This window comes from Chelonia mydas, chromosome 10, assembly GCF_015237465.2.
Source record: "Chelonia mydas isolate rCheMyd1 chromosome 10, rCheMyd1.pri.v2, whole genome shotgun sequence".
NCBI lineage: Eukaryota > Metazoa > Chordata > Testudines > Cheloniidae > Chelonia > Chelonia mydas.
Window position 1 is genome coordinate 27002586 of NC_051250.2, and position 17290 is coordinate 27019875.

A 17290-nucleotide genomic window follows, 5' to 3' on the forward strand; every position below is an offset into this window, starting at 1 on the left:
TGCTGGAAACATGTGGTGAGACATTTTGCTTGAATACAATATATTTTTGTTAAATTAGACACAAGTAAGTGTTTTATCTTCTAACCATTTCTGACTTATGTCTCATTACTTATACTCACTTAAAATCTCCCTTTTTGTAGTTAATAAACTTGTTTTACCATTTTATCTAATCCAGTGAGTTTAAATTGAAGTGTCTGGGTAACTCTATTTAAGATAATAAGTTGGTATATTATTCCTTGAAAGGAATAATAGACTTAAAATATCTGCACTGTCCAGGGGAGGGCAGGGCAGTACAGGACATACATTTAGTGTGTGTGGGGGGGAAATCCAGGACTGGGGGTGTGTTGGGTTGACTCTGCATTATAGCTGAGGCTGGTGAGAGCCAGGGTGTAACTGACAGGCTGCAGTTACACACAGACACACAGGGTGTGGCTTGCACGCTGGAAGGCTGTTTGTGAGCAGCCCAGGTGAGAGCTACTATAGCTAGGCATTGGAAGGCATTCAGGCTAGCAGGCCAGCGCTGAAACAGCCCCCAACTAGTCTGGATTGTACCCTGGTATGTCACACATCTAATCAGATTGCAAAGTACATTGAAATATATATAGAGAGAGAGAAACCACAACATGACTGTACAAAAGTTATGCTTTGCATGTACTATACAGTGAACTTTTTATCTGAGGATCTAAAGTTGTAGTATAAACAATCATTTAGCCTCATAAGATTCTGTGTGAAACATGGCTCATTCACTCATGTAGTGGTGTTTTTAGGACACCCGTCTTGCTAAATGAAATATCCTAATGCTCAGAGACTGAAAGATTAGCATAGGGATAAAACCCCCAGTGCTCAGACACTACAAGAGAAAAAAGGTGCAAGTCCTCTCTTGAACAAATTTCCATTTACTCAGCAATTTCCTGCCTCCCCCGCATAATTATGTGCTTACATGTGCTATACTACAAAAGTTCCTACGTTAATTATAAACAAATATTCATTTTTAAAGCATAAAACAAAGCTACAATGGGAAATTACTTACCAAACTCTACTTCTTTGACGAGATCATTAAAAAAGGATTTCCACTCTTGGATCTCAGCTTCCAACTGTGAGACAAGTTGGAGCTCTCCTAGCACTTCAAATGCTTTAGTGTTCTGAGGCACTGATGGTTGGGAAGGAGCACTAGACCCACCCCTATGTTCCACATGAACTACCATGCTGGGGACAGATTTTCAAAGGCAAACATGACAGTTAGGAGTGGGGTGATTAATTTAGAGAAGACTATATTATTACTGAGGTGGGAGAACCCTCTCAAGTGGGGCCATCAGAAGAAAAGAGCAGCATCGGACAAAGTCTGGCACAGACTGTGGCTGGAAAGGAGCTGACTGTGAAGGTTCTGGAGGGAGCTGAGGCAGTTATAACAGAACATGGGGGAGGTAGGCGGTTCTCCTGCTCAGCTGTCAGTACCTCAGCAGGCTGAAAATTGTTCTTACCTTTCTTGTAGAGAACCAAGAATGGGAATCTTGTTTGTATGGTGTATTTAAAGAATCATGCTTTACAAAAATAGTTTCCCTGTCTGTAAAATGGATATAACAATAGCTCCCTACATACCAGAGATGTGGCGAATCACAGAGCTCAGTACTGAAATGGCAGACTGAATAATAGGTTGCTGTTCTTCATTTTTAGCAGCCAAATCCTTTACTAAGGCAGAGAATGCTTAACTATTTCATTATCATTTCGCATATGAATACACTGGTCACTTCTGAAAGCACCCGTGTATTATTTTTCCCTTCCTCACTGCAAGTTATTTTAGTAAAGATAACTAAGGGCCAGATCATCCTCTCTCACAGTAAAAGCTTTGGGATAAGACTTTTTCCAAGGGAAACTATATAAGAGTTTCCTCACAGAGATTCCCCTGGATCGTATCGTCTGGTGGGAAGTGGAAGGTTTAGCTCCTATTCCGCCCCAAAATCTGATGGATGCCAGGGAATATGCAGGAGGGTCAGAACCATCCAGTCCGAGGCCCTGCACCTCCTGCAGCAGCTGCTTGTCAGAGCAGCTTCAATGGACTCCCTCTAGTAACTGCTTCCCAAGAGGTGTATTAACTTTTCCATACCACAGCTGCACAGATGACAGAATGCATCCTCCCCAGCCCAACCAGCCCTGGTTCCCACACCTTCCTTTCTCAGAAACCTGGACCATGTGCAGGGCCCAAGGAAGAGAACAGAAGCCCCCTTTCTATAACAGGGTTCAAAGAAGAACTAGATAAATTGATGAAGGATTTCCAATTCCAATATATCTTTTTTGAGGTGGGACAACCACATCTGCATCCAGTATTCAAGATGTGGGCGTACCGTGGATTTATATAGAGGCAGTATGATATTTTCTGTCTTATCTTCTATCCCTTTCTTAATGATTCCCAACATTCTGTTCACTTTTTTGACTGCCACTGCACATTGAGTGTTTTCAGAGAACTATCAAACAATAACTCCAAGATCTCTTTTTTTAGACGAGGTAGAGAAGATTTATAGAAGAACTAGTGTTCCAGCAGAACACTCCTCCAAGTGGAGATAAGAATCTGTATCCTGGAAACTGTATTTCAGCACAATAATGATGGGAAGAAGGCTTTAGCTTAATACAGTTTATTTAGTAGTCACCCTGGAATGTATTTAAAATTAGTTAGATGTATAAATAAAACAAAAACTTGTGAAAATGTACATGTGAGACAAATGGGACAGTACTTCTCCCTGCGATTCCTCGGGAGGAGCTGGCCTGTACCCTTTTAAAATGGTGTTCTGAAAAAATTATATTGAAATGGCAATGGCATCTCTGTCAAACATTTCTTGTTGAAGAAATCTGGTACAGAAACTTCCTCATTAAAGCAGAGGAAGCTCTCACTCCAAACAGTATGTTTTTATTAGTTGAAAGAGGTCTATTTGAAGACAATGCAAGTTTAAAAAACCCTACATATTGATTATAAAGTGTGTATATTAACAGTTGAGCACAAAAAAAAAACGGTTAATGGGTTTCATCTGATAAACCTCAGGACTTTTGCCTTCAGCATAATATTGCTGAAGTGCTTTACAAAGATCTTGGAGTGGAAAGTTTGTGGCAACTTGCCAATGTTGTGGTATAGTCTCCACGGTCTTTTGTTAGAGTGCTTTGTTAGAAATCCTAATTACAACAGCTGTATTCCAAAAGATACCTCAGTAGTACATCGTTGTCCTGCCAGACTGGTCATCAAAGTACACACCCTAACCAAAATATTAAACCATTACTATCATATTGCTATTAATGTTACATCTGGCAAAAAGCAGCCATATTTTCTTGATGTTCTAATTTGCTTCAGCCATGATCATTTCAAAGCCACTTATAAAAAGACTTATAAAGCTCCTCAGTAGGACAAAAAATAGTTTTGCTGTAATATCTTTCACAGGGAAATATTACTTGCATATACAGGGTCTGTCGTGTATCTCTGTTCGTTCTCCATTTTATCTCTCACGCATTTTCTTAATGAAAGGTCTGCTTTTATAGTATACTTAGAGAAAAAGGTGGAGCAATAACAATCATGTCACTAGTCCTACTGTTTACCATTATCTTCAGGGTTTTAGAGTTGATTCACATTATATTTCTCCACTTTTGACTTTAATTGTCTGCTTCAAGTTATCAGGACATAACTATATCTTAGATTTGCATTGCATTAGGGGATCTTTTCCTTTCTTTATTGATCTTGTCTTATGGAGTAATTTAACTCAATTCTAATTTTCTTGTGCATGCGGGGTGCTCTCCATCCAAGGAAGTGAGTTATGTGTATTCAAGTGGTGCATCTTATGAATCTTGTTAAGCTTTACTGCCTTATAGCCCGCACTGATGGAATATTTAATCACAGAAATGAGTTGGCAGATATGATGTACAATGTGGTTAAGCCTTGCGGCGTGTGTCTTCACCGGCAATTGAGAAACGGGTGAATCTGCCATTCATCAGTGCCATCCAGACAGCTTTGTATAACCTTCTGTTTTTTTACTTATTTATGAAGATTAAAGGTGCTCTAAATCAACAGTTTCTCTGTAGATATATCATCTTTCATTTCCAAAGTGGCGAAATTTTTCATCATTTATTAGCAGGCAAAAGGAACTTCTTGCACTGACTGTGAAGTAGTAGAGAGGGTGGGTGTGGGTGAGGTAATATCTTTTATTCGACCAACTTCTGTTGGTGAGAGAGAGAAGCTTTCGAGCTTGCACAAAACATTGTCGCAGTACAGAAGTTGGTCCAATAAAAGATATTAGCTCTCCCACCTTATCTCACTAAATCCTGGGACCAACACTACATACAACAATGTGAAGTAGAAGGTATTTTCCATGTTAAATTTTAACATGGTAGTACTGGAAAACATAATTAAACTAAAAAACTAAAAATCTTACCCATCTTAAAACCTTATTTCTAATTCCGAAGTCTTCAAAAGTTTTATTGCCTCCTCTGCAAATGACATAGGACAGAATGGAACAATATGCCAAACCATTCAATTATTGTGGGCAGAAACTAAGTTGCTGTTTTACTGTTTTATTTTCTATCACATTAGGAGATCTAACGTACTTCTTTTTAAAATAAAAATAATACACTGCTTTTCAACCAAGTTTAAATACGTCTGTGGGAAACATTATTGTTCATTCAGTATTTTAAAGGCACTAACAACATAGGAGTTTGATGTGCAGTTTAAAAAAAATTGCCTGTATGTATGAATGGAATAAAATTTCAGATAAAAATTAAAAAAACAAAGTGTCTTGATAAGAGCTTTTTAGGATGTGGTAGGCAACATGTCATAATTCATAAAACTAAATTAATACTGTTCTAATGGTAATTAAAGCTTCTCATTAAGAGGGGCAAACACCTCCCTGTGTTGGCAGTAAAAATGCACTTGGGACTTGAAGAGGTTATACACAAAAATCAATAACCTGCCACTTTATAATTAAAAGACAAAATAAATGTTAGGGAAATGTCCACTAAATTAGGAAAATTACCTTTAGGAGAGATTGAAAATATTGATTTTAATTTACAAAAATATGTGAACTCTTCATGCCCTAGTCTGTGAGACAATTAGAAGCCAGGTTGTTAATTCTGCATAAGCTTGAGAAAAATCGATAATTGCACTATGAGAATATTATGATATTTGTCATTAACACAAAGTCATTTATATAAAACGACTAATGACTCTGACTTCCTAATTCATGCAGGTTCAGGGTTGGTTGGCTAAATATATAAACCAGATCAATGTCACATTCTCTATTTTGACACACACAAAACTGGGAAATAAATCCTGCCTATGCTTAGAGTAGAGCTAAAATAACTTAATTCCATTGAATTAAATTAAGAATTAAGCTAGGAATTAAGCTATTTAAATACCTTTATACATTTCAGTACTATTTTAATACCACAATGGTGCACCCCACCAATACATCACTTTAATGCTTATTAACACACTATAGACCAAATTCTGCTCTTGATGTGCCCAGGCAGCTTCCTTTGACTTCAATATGGGTATTTAAAATTGCTCTTGTTCAACATGTTTGTTTTCCCCGAAAAAATGTTTGACTGTTGCTGTCTACTCATATATATATATATATATATATATATATATATATATATATATATTACAGCATTTGCTGGTAGTAATCATTATAGTGACAGCTATGTATCTTCTTTTGAGATGAAACACTCTATTTCTGGTCTTAGCTCAAAGTTAGTTTTCAAAGAATATGAACTAAACATGTCCTGCAATGTTTTAGTTAGCTGAGTGAGTAGTAGTAGTATCTACTTTTTTGGTTTAGAAAAAAAATAAAAAAGCTTGTTGGTACCTCATACACATACAAAACCCATGTAAAAACAGACACATGGAAAGATAGGGATAGAGCTACTTAAATTAGTTTAGTATAAGATTCATGTATGGCTTAGGGGCCTACAAAAGACTTACATGATTTCAGTACCAACTGGAATTTTTTAAATACACAGTGTCTGCTTGCCTTTTGCAGTTCAACTACTCACTTTCAACAGATAATCTCTTCAAAATGGCAGTCAGCTGTGTTCTGAGGGCCTGATTCAAAGTCAACGGAGAGACTAACTTCAGTGGGCTTTAGACCAGACCTTAACTGGAGTTTAAGTGTTATTATGATTGCTAGGCATCCAGTTTTCAACCAGAACGCCCGGTCAAAAAGCGACCCACGTGGCTCTGGTTGGCACCGCTGACTGCTGGTTGGCTCAACGTGGGTCCAGAGCTAAGGCAGGCTCCCTACCTGCCCTAGCTCCATGTGTCTCCCAGAAGTGGCTGCCAGGTCCCTGCAGTCCCTAGATGCACAGGCAGCCAGGAAGGCTCCGTGCGCTGCCCCTACCCCCCGCGAACCGTGGCCAGTGGGAGCTGCGGAGGTGGTGCCTGTGGGTGCAAGGGCAGCATGTGGAGCCTCCCTGGCCACCCATGCATCTAGGGGCTGCAGGGACCTGGTGGCTGCTTCCCAGGAGCTGCAGTAAGGGCCATTGGGACCCCACCCCCTGAACCCTCTCCCACATTCCAACCCCCTGCCCCAGCTCAGAGCCCCTTTCTTCACCCCAAACCCCACCCCAGAGTCCACACCTGCAACGAGAGCCCTCACCCCCTCCTGCACCCCAAACCCCTCAACCCCAGCCCGGAGCCCCCTCCTGCACCCCAAACCCCACCCCAGAGTCCACACCTGCAACGAGAGCCCTCACCCCCTCCTGCACCCCAAACCCCTCAACCCCAGCCCGGAGCCCCCTCCTGCAACCCAAACCTCTCATCCCCAGCCCCACCCCAGTGCCTGCACCCCCAGATGGAGTACTCATCCCTCTCCCACACCGCAACTCCCTATCCCAGTCCGGTGAAAGTGAGTGAGGGTGGGGGAGAGCAAGCGATGGAGGGAGGTGAGATGAAGGGGCCTTGGAGAAGGAGCAGGGCAGGGCTGTTCGGTTTTGTGCAATTAGAAAGTTGTCAATCCTAAGTTTTATGGTTTCACAGCACTTTTTATAGATGTTACTGATTATTGCCCAATTCTGCATTCAGATGGATGCAGGCACAATCCCATTGACTCCAATGAGATCGGAGCCCATGTACTCCAGGGCAGAACTTGGCCACGCTGTAGATTCGATAGATAAAAGGTGGTTTCCACAGGTATAACACTAACAAGATTTAACTTATTTTTAGGATTAGATGCACCTTTTGGAATCTGTAATTTTCAGATAAATACACTTGCACATATTAATCTGTACTTCTACTTGCAAAGAAATTGCCAAAGAATATATTAAGATATTCCATTTGCTAAAGGTTTTTTCCACTCTAACTGGAAAAAAATTGTTTATGCAAAAGTAAAACACTGAATCTGAAAAGTTAAATAATTCCCTCATGCCAGCTGGCCCAAAATAAATGAAGTATCAGTTTAAAATGGCACGCATTCTCAGTTTGGGGGGGATCTTATCCTACACTGGCAGTGGGTTAGACTTAATGAACAAATAGGTGTGTTCCCTTTTAACTGCTATGATACTAAATAACTTAAATAATGGAGTAACACCCAGTCAAGATCCCAGAGTCAATTGTCATTTTCCCAAATAGATCTAAAATTGCATATACAAAAAATTTACAAACAAAACATTGAAAAAAAACTTTAAAACTAATACTTAAAAGAAATAAAATGATTATGGTTATATTTTCCTGTTTTACTATTAAGTATTAGTCTAAACTACTCCTTAGGCAAAAGTGAATGTGCTTATATATAGTCTATAGATTAGTGTGCATTTCACAGAGAATTATTATTATCTATTATGTAATATTAAATAACAGTCATATACTTGAATGTATTGTAAGGGTAGATTTTAATTTGCTCAGGTTATTGGTAAAAACCTTCATTATAAACTTTTTAATGATCGGCAGGCAATGTGAAATAAATGAACTCATACTCAAAACACTTTGTACACTTTCAACAACAACAAAACAAGATAAAACTAACAAGTATAGTGGTACTCTTACCTGCATAGAATTCTGGACTATAAACTGCACCGACAACTGGATTTAATTTCCAGCCTACAGCAAAAAAACAAAACAACAACAGAAAAAGGACTGAGTAAATATTATAATTATAAATACTATTAATAAATAATACATTTCTATAAAGAAAATGGGAGTATGAAGCTGTTATTTCAGGATCCTGTAGTTTTAGTGGAAGTTGTATGTAGATATATAAGTTTGATCACAGTATTTATATATTGAAGAAATGATTGAACTGTTTATCTTTAAATATGCAGTGGTCTGGCTATGTCACCATGAAATATAAATGGTGAGAACTGAGGATTGTATAAAATATTGGCTTTTTTTCCCTGGAGTGGTGGTTATATTTTGTGAATGCTAATGCTCATAAAACACAGACTGGTAAGCATTGGCTCAAGACAGTAAACAGTGCATTGTAGGCAGAAGCCACTTAAGCTTCCCCACACAGCTTTCCTACAACACTTCAATCCGGAGATGTGAGAACATATCTATTTCAAGCCTTGCCTCAGCAAAGACTGACAATTATTTAAAAAGCGTGACAAGCTATGTGAAAGGTTCCCCATCACACTCCCATCTTCTCCTGAGTTAACAGGTGCCCACTGAAAGCGATCTTTCACTTGGGTCATGAGATGACTTGGATCCCAGGTTTTCAGAGGCAGCAGAAAAAGGGAAGAAACCCTAAACAAATCTGTATGCATAGAGTGGTATTTCATATTTGTATAAGATATTTCATCTGAAAATGCTGTACTTAAAAACTATGATCCTGATCCTGCATCACTGGAGTCAAACACAGATTTGCCATTGTTTTGATTTTTTAAGCAGGAGTGGGGCCTATATATAGTGTGAGGAATGTGGGAATTATCTGTGTTAATTATCTGTGTTAATTTTTATTAATGTTACTGATAGCTAGATAGATTGCTAGATAATTATACGTCTATATATAATTGTGGTTATTTTACTGATGCATAAAAGGTGACTAAGAGTTAAATCCTGAAATAAGCCAAAGCAATGGTTGTAAACACAATGCAATTCCCTGCTGCTCATACAGATAATACAGGGAAGCCACCATTTCCAGACTGCTTCAGATGTCCTCTGGAGAAATCCATAAACTAATTAAAACCAGGGTCAGGGTCCCAGGTCAGACAAAGGTAGTTTGAATTGGATAAAATAAAACAAGCATGCACACAGACTTGTGGGAGGTGGAACTGTCCAAGGGGCAGCAGTTGCAGGAGGCATCCTGACTCACCCAACCTCAGTGCTTGGAGGGGGTGGGGAGTAAGGGGGCGTGCCTGAGTTAATCAGAAGTCTGAATTAACCTGTCAAGGAAAGGTTAAGTTTTGGCTAAGGCATTATGCATTTAGGCTTTTGATATTTTTAAGTCGTTCTCGCTCCTTGCAATGTTCTATGGATAAATAATTCATACTCTGTTTTGAACACAGCTTGTACTAGCTGATCACTGCTCCTGGAAAGGATTCCGTAGCAGAGATGAAATCTTGCTGGACCTGCTGGAGATAAATATGTTTGGGCGAGATGGAGGTAAATATGGTTGGTAAACAGGGAGTGCTGTAGCTCGGTGATCCAGTTTAAAAGTGGGGTGAACCACAGGGTTCCACTCTCAGAGAAGTAAATGCAAACTGCACTTGAAACAAGTGCCCTCACACTTGAAAGGAGTGCCAACAGAGAGACTTAACGAGAGACACAAGTGCAGCTCATCCCTGAACTATAACATATTGGAATCCCCTTCATCTATCACTGAAATGTAGCCATCTCTGGCATGAGACACAATAAGTGTTTTTTCAGAAAACAGCAACTCATCAATGTCAGAGCCCAAGTGATGGGTGTTCTTCTATAAAAACAATTCATTGATAAGATAAAATGGATAGTGAAGAACAATACTATATGTAATCTACACTTCAGGAGCAAATAACATAAGTCTTAAATATCCAGAATGTAATTACCTAAGTTGGAAATTGGTCGAGCCATGGTGACTAATTAATTTTTTCTTGTGAATTTTCATGAACACCTTGGTTTTAAAAGTGCTACTTAAGGGTATTTTGACCCTAACCCCAACCCTAAGTTTTCTCCTTGGAGATCCTTGACCAGTGCAGTCCAAAAGATGTGTGATTTGAGTGAATTTCAGATCCTTCAGTCTCTGCTGTCAAAGGGGATGACACATATTGCTCAGCTTTGAACTAACACTAATGGCCACTCAATTTGTCCAAGAGAAAAAAAAATCCTGGTAGATGCAGATGGATGCTCACAGCTGAAAGTCATGACCATATTTCATTTCCTTCCCATTCCGATGGCTGTACCATTGAACTTTTTGTAGCTAAGACAGGAAAGACTTCATTCATCATGAAAATAACAGCCATTAAACTTTACTTTATCTTGTCAATGAAGTACGTACTGGCCCATAACTGTGTGGGTTAATCAAGCATGATAGGAGCAAGGAACTGTCAAAGAACCCCGATTTAGCAGTCGGATGAGGCAAATTCTCCCCAGTGGGTACAATTTGATGCATTTTCCTTATTGTCACAACACTAATCTCCCCCTCATGTTGAAACTCTAAAAGCTGCAACTGTGAAAAAATAAATCTATATAGTCATCCAAAGAAATATAGGTTAAGTGCACTGTAGGGAGCAATCATGTACTGTAGAAAGCTATCCTGCTTTGGCAGGAAGATGGACATAACATCAAAGGACATTTTCCACTTCTAAGGCCAGACATGCTAGTGTGGTGCATCTGCTTTGCTCCATGTTGCCAGTAGATTCTGGCTGTATAGTTGGCATAACTAGCCATGACAGGATCACCCCATTGTAAGGGAAAGGAGGACTTGTGGCACCTCAGAGACTAAAGTGCCACAAGTCCTCCTTTTCTTTTTGCGGATACAGACTGACACGGGGCTGCTACTCTGAAACCTCCCATTGTAAAGGGATACCCTACCGGCATAGAGGTTCTTACAAGACCTTTCCTCTTTGCTGTTTGCATACTGGGCATGGCTGAAGGAAACGGGTATGGCAAGGATACCCATTCACTGAGCCTATGTTTGGCTGTGGTTTCAGATTCTTAGGAACTAGCTCAGCATACTGAAGCGCCAGTATCAAGGCAATGCAAAGGTGAGTTTTGCAGCACCTCTCTATATCCCTTTCCTGACTTGTGCTACATGTTCCTCGGTCTCACAGTTGAAGTCCCAACTCTAATACCACTTATGCAAGCCTGTGTGCCCTATAAGCCCGTAGGTTTCAGTCTCATGCCTTAAATTATAAAATGAGCATTAGACTGAAGAATAAACCTTCCTGGATTTAAATATGGGACACGATAGGCTAGAAAATCTAAAGATGTCTGAAAGTCACTTTGCCAGTCTAATGCATGTTCCTTACTCACAGGCAGCTAACACAATTAAAAAGCAGCTATATTTCCAAAAGAAATGACAAGCACAAGGTAAGTAACAAAAATCCATCTATCTGCTAGCATAAACTTGCATGACCAGTGGTGGTAGCAATTACACGGCCAGGGCTTCCACATGTCCGCCCAGTAGGGTTGCCAACCGTCTAATCGCACAAATCCAAAGACCCTTGGCCCATCCCCTACCCTGCCCCTTTCCTGAGATCATGCCCCTGTCCCACCCCTTCTCTGAGGCCCTGCCCCCTGCTCACTCCATCCCCCTCCCTCCATCGCGCACTCTCCCCCACCCTCACTCACTTTCACCAGGCTGGGGCAGGGGGTTGCGGTGCAGGAGGGGATGTGGGATGTAGGCTCTACGAGGGAGTTTGGGTGCAGAAGGGGATGAGGGGTCATGCTCTGGAAGGGAGTTTGGGTGCTGGAGGGGGTGAGGGCTCTGGGAGGGAGTTTGGGTGTGGGAGGGGGTGTGGGGTGGAGGCTCTGGGTGGGAGTTTGGGCTCTGGAGGGGGTCCAGGGTGTGGGAGTTTGGGTGCTGGAGGGGGTCCAAGGTATGGGCTCTTGGAGGGAGTTTGGTTGTGGGGTGAGTTTGGGGGTAGGGGTGCAGAGGGTCAGGGGGTCGGCGCTTACCTCAGGCGGCTCCTGAAAGTGACTGGCACAGCTCTCTGGTAGCGGCTCCTAGGAGGGGGCCCCAGGCAGTCTCCGTGCGCCACTACCCGCAGGCGCCACCCCCGCATCTCCATTGGCCACAGTTCCCAGCCAATGGGAGCTGCAGAGTCGGCGCTTGGGGCAGGGGCAGTGCATGGAGACCCCCTCCCCAAGGGCCGCAGGGATGTGCTGTCTGATTCCAGAAGCAGTGCGGAGTAGAGAGAGGGTGGGCAGGAAGTCTGCCTTAGCCCTTTAAATTGCCCATGGCAATTGCCCCACCCCCGTTGGCGGGCCTGTGTGTGATACTTTGAACAAGCACTACAAACCTAGGTCATTACATGGGCTTACATGTCTGATTGCTGATTTTTCGCAACCGGAGAAAAAATTAAAAATGAGGAACACAAGACAAGAAGTTCAAGAGAAAGCTTCAAATTATGTGGGAAATGCTTTTATCAACACAATTTTTGCCTTCCTCTGCAGCGTGGGGCATGGGTCACTTGCTGGAGGATTCTCTGCACCTTGAAGCCTTTAAACCACAATTTGAGGACTTCAGTAGCTCAGACATAAGTTAGGGGTTTGTTACAGGAGTCGCTGGGTGAGATTCCGTGCCCTGCATTGTGCAGGAGGTCAGACTAGATGATCATAATGGCCCTTCTGACCTTAAAGTCAATGATTCTATGATTTCAGGAGCCTACATTTCAGATGTAAAAAAATGACAATACTAAAAAGCAAGGTAACACCTACTCTGTGTGACACTGAAGTAAACTTGTCCCTAAAACACCGATGACATTCATAAGAAGACTGAGCTTCCTTTTCAAGCATCATCATCCCTGAGGTTGGATTTGATATTTGATGCTTAATAGAGAAAACCCTGTTCTTTAACCTTTGTAGCAAGATTAATTTAAATATGCACAAAATCATTTATACCAAACCTTCTTTTATCCCCTCTGTCATACAACATATTGAACAAAAGAGTGAAATCTTCACATATATATAAAATATTTCAACTTACTGTTAGAACAAAATGTTATTGTATGACCCAGTCAAGCCTTGTGCCTGTCTGGTTTGATTCACTGGGCTGACATTTTATATAAAAATCAGCAACAATGAAGGAAGCTTTCCATTTTCATCACTTGGCAGACACATATTCGTATGAATAAGAAAGAAAGAAAGAAAGAAAAGTTTCTAGAAGAGCCTGAGGAATTTCAGACTAGTCCTTCCCAGATTATTATAACTAGGTCAATAATTGTATATCAAATTGAGAACAGTTATTTTATTTTTATTGTGGTGGGGGCAGCGGAAGTCTGACATGCTTATTAAAAAATTAACAAACACCTCACTTCTGTTTGCCCCACTTTTTAGCAAAATTTCAATAATGAGCTCTCAAATGTGGAAAATAAGTTCCATGAGATTTCAGCACTTAACAGTGTCTCAGCCAGCTATGGCAACCTGCCTTTTTTGATCATACGTGTTCAGTTTTCTTTTGTATTTTTTGGTGGGCAAATAGGAACAAAGATATTAGTTTGGAAAGCAAAGGTTATAGCAAAAGTATCCAAGACAAATAGAACAAATAATTATTGTCAGTAAATCCATTTCTGTGCTAATTTTTGTAGTTGAAAGGTGTTAATGATTTGAAATAATTCACAGAAAATAATCTTTTTTGGCAAAACTGCTGAATTAAGCACTGGAAAAGGGATTTGGGCGGGGGGGAAACCTCTTTGAAAAGCATTGCCCAGAACATCCCTCCCCACATTTCTACAGACGACTCTTCTGTCATTAGTCTACAATATTGTACCCATTGTTAAATCAACAGCAAGGACATCGTTTTTAGGTGATTTCCTAATTAGATTCCTGTATAGAAAAAGGGGAACCATAAAACAATTATAATTTGCTTTCTCTTCTCAACAAATTGTGGAACAGACAACAGAAACAATCCTGAAGTAAGCTGTATTATGATAATACCAAAGAGCAGATCATGCTTGAAAGAGGGAGCATCCTTCCGACCTCCCCCCCCGCGACTCCATCATCCAGGGCACAACTGTCCCTATGATTAGTTCATTCATTGCTATACTAACACTGCACAAAGCCAGAAGAGAATAATCAATTCCTAGCAGTATATTCTCTGGTACATGCAGCATCAGTTTACATATTGCTACTATAGTTCGTTATTTAGGTTCTGATTCTGCAACTCGTTGCATGCAAATGGAATGCTGTGACTACAAGGAGCCACATCGAAGTCAACAGACCTCTGTCCGAGTGCATCAGTTTGCCCAACCATAGCCCTCAATCCTGCAATGAACTCTGTGAGGATGGCCTCATAAGACCCTATAAAGGCCACAGAACCGTCATTAGGACTGCATGCTTTTGCAGGAGTCCACCCACAGGGAGCAGCTTGCAACATTAGGGCTTACATGCATTCTGGTATTTGACAGTAAAAGAAAGGATCAAAAGCTCACACACTTACCATTCGTATAAGGGTTGACTGTCTTTTTATTTGTCATTACACGTGCTGTCGCGTTATTTACCTATGCACATAGAAAATTAAATTAGTAAATGTTATAGAGAGAGTCTGTGGTACTATTAAATGCATGCATTATTACTGCTATTAGTCATATAAAAATAAAATGCAATTTTAATTTTTAAAAGGCAGTAGGTGCATAACAAAATCATACTATATATAATTACATTTACTTTCATAACCATTTAAATTTACAAATCATTTCAATAAAGCAACATCATATCATTTAAACTTTAATAAAGACACATTAAAAGCAAATTAAAAAGATACTGCATAATTTAAGATTTAAGAGCATGCTTGTATTCCATGATAACACTGAAACAATAAATATTTCAAAACAGAAAAAAATATATTTTATATGAAGGAACATGCAGTGGAGTAGAGGGGGAAGAGACAAGGTACAAGGAAACAAATAAAATGTCAAAAAAAGGGACAAACGAATTTTAGCAGTGTGCAACATAACCCTTTAGAAGAGAAGTACCATTGGAAAAGCAACATCTAGCATTCAACACTTGGAACAAGAGCCTTTTTCATTGCAAGAATTAACAAAATCATTCAAGCTTTAAAATCACAGCTAACAAAAGGATAAAAAGAGGGTGCATTATTTAACACAATATGGAGTTAACAATCTGAGTAAGATGTGCACGAAGTCATATCCTCAATCCAATCAGTGCCTCCCAGGCTTGCTTAAAACGTACACTCAATTACAGGCGTACCAATATAGAAAAAAATATAGCATCAAGAAAACTTAATACAACAAGTCAAAAAAATTCACGTGGTATATCAGCGCTAAATACGTGAAACGGCAGATGGACTTCTCCACTTACCATTCAGCACCATCGCCAGCATGGGTATGTATACAGTTACCATGGTTACTGAGAGTTTGGTGAGGGCCCTAAGCGCTACCGTCGAAGGGGGAAAATGAAAAGGCAAAATATGCAACATCTTACTCAAAAGACGACAGCATTTTCAACTGGTATTTTTTCTTTCTCTCTCTTTTTTTTTTTATTCTAACAAATACGACTCTGAGGCAGTGTTGAAGGGGACCCAGTGGTACCAAAAACATTTGGGTTTGTTTTTTGATGGGGCTGGATGGGTCAGGCCAACCAGGAAAACCAGCCTGGTGGTTACTCTGAAATGAAACTTTCAAACAGATTGATATTGTTGTTGTTCTTTTGTTTTACTTTTGTCTCTTTTTATATTTTTTGGATGCTATAATCTCCCAATCTGAGTTATTTTGAAAGCCACTGTGGATCCCACATCAACCCGGCATCAAAAAGAAAAAAAACCCGACCTTTTGTTTGTTTTTGTTTTGTCTGTCTCACAGTTTTGTTTTAGTTTTTGATTTTTTTTTGTTTATTTTTTTTTTGGAATTTACTGCACCCATTGATTTACAAAACATAGAAAATAATAACTTCAAAATAGTAAAGCTTTTATTTTGTCTCATTTCTGTCATCCACCTTAGAGCAATAATGATAATAATAATAATAATAATAATCACAAAAGAAATAATAATAAAAAAACCCAAGTAAGGCCAGATTATCTCTTTATATATAAATATATATATATAAACAATGGGAAGGGGAAAGGGGAGCACACAAAAGACACCAATGATGCATCTGAAACAACAAATGAGAGTGAAGCAGACATTTATAAAAAAGATGAAAAGGAAAATATTTTGAACATGCACCTCGATTTTACGGCCCTCTACCACGGTGCCGTGTAATTTCTCCCTCGCCCTGTCCGCATCAGCACTATTTTCGAAAGTTACGAAACCAAATCCCTGCATGCAGGAGGGAGAAGGGGGGAAAACAACATGCACATTATTATTTCAGTCAATGACCACTTGTTTGCTTATGTTCTCTCTCTTTAATTTAATATTTTCTTGTTCTTGCTTCATTTCTGTAACATGCAAATTAGAAAAATTATAATCATACTGAGATGTGCAATAAATAAGCGACAAATGTGAACAAGTTTTTTTTTCTCTTTCATCAGTTAGATAACACCCCCTGAAGAATTCAAAGAATGATACCAAAGATACCTTTCTCAATGTCACTACAGAGGAAAATAAATCTAACAAAAAATGAAATAAAAATCAAATTTACAGTGTTTTCACATAGAAAAAATGAAATAATGAGAAAAGAAAGTGGACCACTTTTTAATGACATGCAGATAGTATCAACAAAATAAAAAAAACATGGGCACAAAATTCAACACTGAATGCCAATATACTCTAAAACATTGCCTACTTAGTCATGCTGTTGTGATTGTAAGAAACATTTTTCCCATGCAACACTAGGGTTATTTAAACTTTTGTCAAACTGTATAGCCTTTACTTATTTAAAAAACAAAAACAAAAAAACAAAAAAGAAAAGAAAAAAGAAAAGAAAAGAAAACCACCAACAAAAGTGGTACTTTTATAACTAAGCATAAACGTTCCAGTTTTCAAAAGATCAAACAAAATCACATGATGTGAATAGAAAGAAACTTCGATAAAATAATAAAAATGCAAACATTTTGAATAAGTTTAACTGCTTCATATCGGCATTATTTTTGACATATAGTACATGCAACTGAGACTGTTTACTTTACCTACTCCCATGTTAGTGGGATAGGGTTATGCAACTTTGAAATATTATCATGAAAAAAACTAACCACTAAATACTTCAACACCAAAGGAAGACACGTGTATG

General features: G+C 39.4%; 1 protein-coding gene across 36 annotated transcripts in view; it reads right to left on the bottom strand.

Annotated features, from left to right (window-relative positions):
* Positions 1–17290, bottom strand: part of RBFOX1 (RNA binding fox-1 homolog 1) — a 2389987-nt gene that overhangs the window by 116807 nt on the left and 2255890 nt on the right. For all 36 annotated transcript variants that reach the window (XM_037911685.2, XM_037911680.2, XM_037911681.2 and 33 more), the window contains 3 exons: positions 16288–16380; positions 14544–14604; positions 8015–8068 (listed from right to left, as the gene is read on the bottom strand). In XM_037911685.2, coding sequence (XP_037767613.1) covers positions 8015–8068; positions 14544–14604; positions 16288–16380 — 208 coding nt within the window. The remainder of the gene's footprint in view (positions 1–8014; positions 8069–14543; positions 14605–16287; positions 16381–17290) is intronic.